Source organism: Rhinolophus hipposideros, assembly GCF_964194185.1.
Source record: "Rhinolophus hipposideros genome assembly, chromosome: 5".
Taxonomy (NCBI): domain Eukaryota; kingdom Metazoa; phylum Chordata; class Mammalia; order Chiroptera; family Rhinolophidae; genus Rhinolophus; species Rhinolophus hipposideros.
This window is the reverse complement of record NC_138051.1, coordinates 28,523,401-28,531,225: the sequence shown is the minus strand read 5'-3', so window position 1 is coordinate 28,531,225 and position 7,825 is coordinate 28,523,401. Positions and strand designations below refer to the sequence as shown.

Here is a 7,825-nt window from a genome sequence, read left to right as displayed (position 1 = left end):
AGCCCCGACAAAATGACTGGTTCCTGCTCTTTTTTGACTAGTTCTGCTTCTCCTTCCATTCTCTTAGCTCCCTACCACAACCTGCCCCACAGCGTCCCGCTAATAAATTTCCTTTTCGTTTAAGTTCATTAGAGTCAGTCAGTCAGTGTTCATTGCTTGCAACAACAAAAAACTTGAATTGATCGAGACACCTACCTCGCAGTGTTGTAAGGAGTAAATGATTAAATGAAGTTTGTAAATTGCCTAGCCCAGTTCTAGCAGCATAGCAAGCAGTCAGTAATGGGTGGTAGTGTAAGTTAACACTGAGGGGAAGCGGGGAGATGGGAGGGTCGGGGGGGCAGAGCATGGGGAGGGGAGGGAGATTGTTAACTGGTTTGGGTTCCACTGAGAAGCCTTCCCCCAAGAGAATCATAAGGAAAACAGAAGGGAGGGAAGTCCAGGCTATGGTATGCTCATTTATTCAAAATGTCTTTATTGAAACAGAATGACAGAGCAAGACTGAGGTCCGGGAGGATGCCTGGGCACAGGATGGAGCCCAGACCCAGGGTTACAGTGCGGAGCTCTTTCCCTGTCCCGACTCTTGCCAAGGACGTGAACACAGATCAGCAGAGAGCACATGGGGGTAGGGACAGCCCTCTGAGCTCTCTTCAATGGCTGGTGCGAGGTGCCTGAACCTTCTGGGCAGCCCTGCCTTCCCTCACTCAATCCTCCTGATCTCACTGCCAGGGCCTAATGTCACCTTTCTGTACGGGCCAGCCTCCTGCAAAGGAGCTCAGAGGCCACTCAGAGGGCAGGGTTAGGGGTGGCAAGCAGTGGGACATGGTCACAGCGGTTAGGGGGTGGCTGGCGCAGCAGGGAAGGCCGGCGGCACAGCTCCCCATCCCGGAGCACCTCAGGCAGGGGCTTGCGCTTGGTCTCCGGCAGAAGCATGATGCTGAGTATGCAGAGGAGGGCACAGGCCGCCAGCACCACGTGCTGCAGGAAGGCTCCATGGCCCATGTGGAGGCGCTGGGCTGGGCCACTCAGACCTCCGAGTGCCCCCAGCGCCATGATCAGGCCTAGGCCTCGGCCCCTGGGACAGATGGAGGAGGCACTTAGCCTCTAGTTGCGGGCCTCACCCCAGGCCTTCTCCAGCAGCCTTCCCTCCTTCATCCCTCAGACCCTGTCCTGGGCAGGAGGCTGGGAGGCCTGGCCCTGCCCCTGGCAGCACCCCTGCTCTCACCGGACAGTGGTAGGGATGACTTCAGCAGCAAGCAGGGTGCTGAGGATGCCAGCAGCTTGGGAGGAGAAGAGGCCGAGGACAGAGAAGGTGGTGATGGCAGCCTCGTTCAGATCTGGAGGACCAAGAGGGAGATGTGAATGGAGGCGGGAGATCACGCTTGGCCTAGTCCCTGGCTTCATACCCTTGCTCTCTGGTCCCGTGGCTCTAGCTGGGGGCCCCTGCGCATTCACTAATTGATGGGGAGAACAGACAGGGTGTGGGGTCAGGAGGATTATGGAGATGTCTCGGCAGGGGCTGATCTTGAGAAGCCTGTGCCGGAAGCAGTGGCTGAGCCTGTCTGAAGCCCTACTGGAGTTCCTTTGCTGAGGCCACGTGGTGGGGCAGGGAGGGTGCTCACAGGCCCACAGGCCCAGCAGGACCAGGGACGCCATGCCAGTGAGGGTCATCAAGAGAAGCAGGATTCCCCGGCGGCCAAATCGGTCCACGGTGACCCCCAGGAGGACACAGGCCAGGGCTGCTGTGCCGCTGGCCAGTAGGGAGCACAGGTAGAAGTCGGATGGGCTCCCTCCTCCTCCCACAGGCTGGTAGCAGTGGCGAATGGCGTGGGCAATAAAGCTGTGAGAAGGGGTGGAAAAGCAAAGAAGGGTGTCTGCATCCCCACCCGCAGCCCTCCACAACCCCCTGTGCGGGGCTCTCAGGCCGTCCCCACCCAGCCAGCCCCTATCCCAGCGACTGGCCTGGCCCTTAGCTCAGACACTCAGGCTCACTTGGTGAAGCCCAGGATAAGCAGATTTTTCCAGATGTTGCGGTAGTTGAGGAGGGACGCGAAGGAAAAGGAGGATGTTGCAGGGAGAGGGCAGGTGTTCTCCAGGTCTTTGGGAGAGAGAGAGGGAGGAGCCATCTGTTAGAAGGAGCAGCTGAGATCCCAGGGGCCTCCCACATGGGTGGTGGGAACCCTGGAAGAAGGTGGCATAGCTACAACCATGCAGAGGGCACTGTCATGTTTATGTGAGGGATCACGTGCAGGGACCCATCTCTTACCCTGCAGGGCCTCCTGGGCCTCCTCTCCCAGCATCTGCCCATGGGGTCTGTTCCTCTCAGCCAGGATCCTCAGCACCGATTGGGCCTCCTCAATCTGTCGTTTCACTATCAGCCACCGTGCAGACTCCAGAAACAGACCAGGCCAGCTGGGTGTTGGGGGCAGCACAGGTACATTGTGAGTCCTCCCATCTCCCGACCCAGGGATGGGAAACTACCTCCTCCGAGGGGCTAAAGCTGGGACAGGCCCTGACTAGGGGCAGTGGAGAAGAGGGGGGTCTCCAGGCTAGAGCTAGGCTGGAGGGAGAGACGGGAATGGCCAGACGGCAGATGAAGGGTGATACTGACCCATAAAACAGGAAGAGGATGCAGGGAGCGGTGATCATTCGCTGCAGAAATCGCCAGTCCTTAGAGACAAGGGCCAGGCCCAGGAACAGGAAGTGCCCCCCCACCCCCACCAACTCCCCTGCCAGGGCCACCCGGAGCCTCTGGGTTGGGTCACACAGCTCCAGGCCTGGAGATACAGCAGGGACAGGGAGAGGTCAGGGAGGAAGGAGGTGTGGGAAAGGAGGAGAGGGAGGGAGGAGGACAGAGAGCAAGGTCAGACCCTGAGTGGAGGCTGTGGCTGTGGCCTCCCACATATTAACCTCTGAATGGCAAAGAGTGGAGAGATTGTTCAGTCCTCTCTCCTCTCCTACTCAAACCTGGGAGGGCTCAAGGAGTCCTTGGGGGGTGTTCAGCATTCCCAATTCACAGGCTCTTTCACATCTGACTTTGACCTTCATATCAACCCTTGTTCAAGGTCACACAGCTAATCAGGGATTCATTTTTTTAAATAAGACTTTATTCCCTGACAGCAGTAAGTTTAGGGCAAGGAAGGTTTTAAAATCAATGGAGGGAGAGGAGCATAGAGAAAAGCAAAACCCCTGGATCCTTCAAAGGCCTGGGCAGAAAGAGAGCTGAAATTTGGGGCTGAAGAAGGGACTGGGGGGCCCTAAGGGGGAGTGAGAACAACCTGGGGAATGCAGACAGGCACGGGTGAGCCCCAAGGGAAGGACCTCATGGAAGCTACTACTCACGCATTAGGTATACACCAAGGTCAACACCGGCCAGCAGAAAGCCCAGGAGGAATCGCAGGGCCATGACACCTGTGGAGGAGCCTGCAGCAGCCCCTCCCACTCCGCAGGGGCCCACCAGTCCCAAGGTCAGCAGCACAATCCCACGACGGCCAAATCTGGAAAGCAGGGAGGATCTCTGGTCACCCAGACTCCCTGGGGGAGTTATTGCTGGGTGGGGCCCAGCTGCCCACTTCAAAGCTGAAGGTATGAGGATGAGGCCTTGGGAGCAAGAGTTTGACTGAGGTTACAGAAGGTGGGAAAGGATGGGGGACCATGGGTAAGTGACATCTGGCAAGTAGGCACGGGGGCATGGCTATGTTCTGTGGGGATAGGACCACTGACTCTTGGGAATGGGGCTGTGTCAGAGGTGAGGGCATTTCTCCATGTTAATGAGACCAACCATCAGAGGGGATGCAATATTGCGTAGAGGACTTGGAACCATTGATTCTTGGGGGATACAGGTCAGTGGGGATGGACTTGTCTTGCTCAGACTGATCAGAGGAGATGGGGTCATTGATATATGGGGTTGGAGTTACTGATCTATGGAGGCGGGGCTATTGGCTACTGTGCACGGGGATAGTATTGGTCAGTGAAGATGGACTTATTGACTTCAGGGGCCTGAGTAATTGATTTGGGGGGATGAGACCATTGTCCCATGGGTTGGGGCCACTGGCCAGAAGACAGAGCCACTGATCCCTGGAAATGGAGCTATTAATCCATGGGTGGGATAGGACTAAAGCTCAGTGGGGATAATCCCTAATCTTGAAGACCAGACAACTGTTCTTTGGGGATAGAGCCATCGATTCATGGGTTGGGTATATTGGTCCATGTCGATGGGGCTATTGGTCAGTGGGGATGAATCTCTTAATCCATGGGGACAATCAGTAAGGAAGGGGTCACAGACCAGGAGAAATGAGACTACTGGTCAGTGAGGACAGGGCTAGTGATGTTGGGGATAAGATCACTGACCTATGAGGATGAAGACTGGGATCACTGGTCATTAAGAAGGGGGCTCTGATCCCTGAGAGTGAAGTTATTGACCCAATAGAACGGGGCCTTATTTCCATGAGGATGAACTTATTGGTTAACGAGACTAAGGCTACTGAATCTAGAAGACTGAATTATTGGTCCTAGGGGATGACACTATGATTCCATAGGAAGGATGCTGCTGGCCTGTGGGAATGAGGCCACGAATGCATGCAGATGGGTTATTAACCTGTGGCTTTAGGATCATTCGCTGACAGGGATGCGTGACTACTGGGCAGTGAGGATAGATATTGATTTTAGGGAATTAGATTACTGAATGTTGGGTTGCCTTTGATCCATGGGAGCTGAGCTATTAATCCATTTGGACGGGACGGTAAATCAGTGAAGATGAGTCTAATAATCAATGGGGATGGTCAGTGGAGATGGAGCACCTGGGTAGTGGTGATGGTGTCAAGAATCAGAGAGGGGAGTTTTGATCCGTGGGGAAAGCGACTGGCTGGTGGGGATGAGCTGTTGCTCTTCAAGATGAGACCACTCATTCATAGAAATGGGGCTTTTGGTCTGAGAGGATCTGAGAGCACTGAAGATCCAGGAGGAGGGGACTGGGACGAGGAGGGTGCTATTGTGATCATGGATCCATGGGGTTGGCCTATTGACCCCCGAGGGTGGAGTCATTGTAGAGTTGAACTATTGGTCAATGGGAATGGGGCTGTCAATAGGAATGAATGAACATAATGATCTTTAGGAATGAGGCTACAGAGCTAACAGTCCATGTGGGCGGGGCTGTGAGTGAGGATGTGCCTGTTAACAGGAAGATGCTCAGGGAGGTGGTTAGTGGTGGCTGGGACAATGCAGGAGCTAGGCCTTTGATCTGTAGATATAGGGTTTTTGGTCAGTGGCGATGGGCTACTATCTTTGGAGACGAAGCCGTTGATCCGTGGACTTGGGCATGTGAACTGGGGGTGGAGTTATTTCCCCTGCACAGAAGAGGTGTGGAAGGAACATTTCTTGATGGGGAGTGCAGCTGAGACAGGGGTGGGCTGCATGTCATGGAACAGAAGAAGTTCAGAGAAGGCTGCAGAGTCCAGCGACTGCTCTTCCGCCTCTTGCCAACGCCAGCTGCCTGGGCTAGCCTCCCTGGTGACCCCTCCTCTCTGCTCGCCCTGTCCCTAGCAGCCCTCACCTGTCCGCGGGGTAGCCCAGGAACAAGTAGCCGGAGGCAAAGCCCAAGATGAAGAGGATCTGCTCCAGGATCACCTGCCAGCCCAGGTCACACACCAGATCCCACTGGGGATGTGAGAGGGATGGAGCGGGTGTGAGGCTCCGCGCTGGTGGTTCTCCGCCCGCCCCAGACCCGCGCGGTGCACCCGGGCGCCTCACCTGGCCGATGGCGTTGGTGGTGAGCACTGGCAGGCCGTTATAGTCCCAGTCCTTGAGGCAGTGGTTGAAGTCCGGGGGGGCAAAACCGCTGCACGAGGGGTCCGTACTGGTGGAGACGCGGCTGGCGGCGCTGGCTGCTAGGGCAGCGCTGGCGACGCCCACGCCGCTGGCGTTGGGGGGCTGCTCCCAGCCAGAGGCGTTGGGGGCGAAGCCGCCGTAGTGGCAATGCAGTGGGGGCGCCAGCGTGAAGATGGGGTCTGAGGCCAGGCCCAGCGCCACGAAGAGCACCGGCAAACAGCAGAGGCCGAGCTGCAGCTGCTGGCCCCCGCCCAGCGCCCCCACCTGGGCGAGCAGCGCCTCGAAGCTGAGGGGGCCGGGGGGCACGGCGAGCGACAGGCTGCTGCCCAGACCGTCGCCACCCGCGTCGCCCTCCCCCTCCCGCTCGCGCTCGCGCTCACCCTGCAGCTGCTCCGTGGGCGCCTCATCTCCGAGGGTCCCGACCTGCTGGTGGTCGTGGTGGGGTGATGGCAGGAGAAGGGTGAATCGGAGAAACACGCAGACCAAGGGAAGAGGGCGGGCGCGCGCGCGAGGGAGGCAGTCCGACGCGGGACGCGGGACGCGCGGGGGGCAACGCCAGGGGCTGGGCGGGAGGTGATGGCGTAGCCTGCAGGGCGCACGCACTTACTCCGTCGGGGCTGGGGGTGATCTCTACAGTGTTGTCGATTTTGCTGCTGCCCCCGCCATTGGGCTCGGAGGTCCCGGTGGCCACCCGGGGAGCCAGCTTGCCGACCGCAGGGGCCCTGCCGGGCCTCACCGAAAGGATGCGCTGCCCTCTGGCCCAGTGGCGCGCCGGGTGCCGGGACACAGAGGCCGGAGAGACCCCGCTCTGCAGCGATGCAGCTGCGGGCGCCTCCTAGGTCTCTGCGATCTTTGCATTGCTTTCCCCTCCCCTTCCTCCGGACTCTCCTCCCCTTCCCACGTCAGCAGATCCTTTGGTCCAGACTCCTCGTCAGGGAGAGGAAGGGGGGCCAGGGCCCTAGGGGAGGGAGGAGATGGGGTTCTGTCTCTCCCTGTTCGCTGGGTCCGAGGGCCATTGCGGTAAAAAGGAAAAAGAGCTGAAGGATAGCAGCTAGTAGCTCAGGCCGATACCAGCGATTCGTTCTTTGCTTCCAAGTCTTCCTCATCATCCATCCACCCACCCATCCATCCAACCACTCATTCATTCATCAGTAAAGTTTATGAAGCGTGTACTTGGGAATAACAGGATGGACAAGACCCACCTGGGAGTAGCTTACTGGGGAGACAGACTGTATCCGGGCAATTACCGTACAGGGCAAGCAGTATGGAGGGCTGGGTTCCGCACTATACTCAGCCCTGGCTGCACTCCTCTACCAGACCACTTCTCTAGGCTTTGCCAGCCCCATTCTGGTTGAGTCTCCATCATTTCTCAACAGCACTTGGCATTGTTGACCACCCTTTCCTCTAAATACTTTCTTCCTTGGCTAAATCCCACACTCCCCTGGTTTTCTTTTTGCTCCTCTTTTGTCCACTGCAGGCTAATCCTTGTCTTCCTCACCATCACTCAGTGTCTGCGAACTTCAGAGGCTTAGTACTAGGTCCTCCTCTCATCTCACACTGTTCTCTGCACCCAGGGATCTCATCCATGCCTAAGGCTTCCCCCTCAGTATAAACAATATGAACCAATACAAGCCTGGTTCCCAGATTTATTGTTTTGTTTAAAAAAATTGTTTTTTTTTTTATTGGGGAATATTGGGGAACAGTGTATTTTTCCAGGACCCATCGGTTCTAAGTCGAGTTCTTGTTTTCACTCTAGTTGTGGAGGGAGCAGCTCACTGGGCCCATGTGAGAATCGAACCAGCAAGCTTGGTGTTATGAGCACCGCACTCTAACCAACTGAGCCAACTGGCCACCCCTGGTTCCCAGATTTACATCTCCAGCTGCCATCTCTCTTCTGATCACCAGACCCTTGCAGACACCTCTTTTTTGACCTCTTACCTTGGATGACTCATAGGGATCTCAAATTCAGTGTGTCCAAGATCAAACTCATGCTCTTCCCCCT

General features: G+C 56.8%; 1 protein-coding gene across 2 annotated transcripts; it reads right to left on the bottom strand.

Annotated features, from left to right (window-relative positions):
- Positions 1–447: 447 nt before the first annotated feature.
- SLC22A17 (solute carrier family 22 member 17) lies at positions 448–6,714 on the bottom strand. 2 transcript variants are annotated; one of them, XM_081048477.1, is made up of 10 exons: positions 6,431–6,714; positions 5,746–6,249; positions 5,549–5,652; positions 3,340–3,494; positions 2,609–2,774; positions 2,264–2,409; positions 1,990–2,095; positions 1,620–1,837; positions 1,223–1,334; positions 448–1,072 (listed from the first exon to the last, which is right to left on the bottom strand). In XM_081048477.1, exons 4-10 carry the CDS (start codon positions 3,401–3,403, stop codon positions 784–786), a joined length of 1,101 nt encoding a protein of 366 aa, XP_080904603.1. In that variant the 5' UTR covers positions 3,404–3,494; positions 5,549–5,652; positions 5,746–6,249; positions 6,431–6,714; the 3' UTR covers positions 448–783. The 2 variants fall into 2 exon arrangements, with proteins under 2 accessions (XP_080904603.1, XP_080904604.1); XM_081048478.1 differs by having other exon boundaries at positions 5,746–6,246; positions 6,431–6,684.
- Between the last annotated feature and the right edge of the window lie 1,111 nt (positions 6,715–7,825).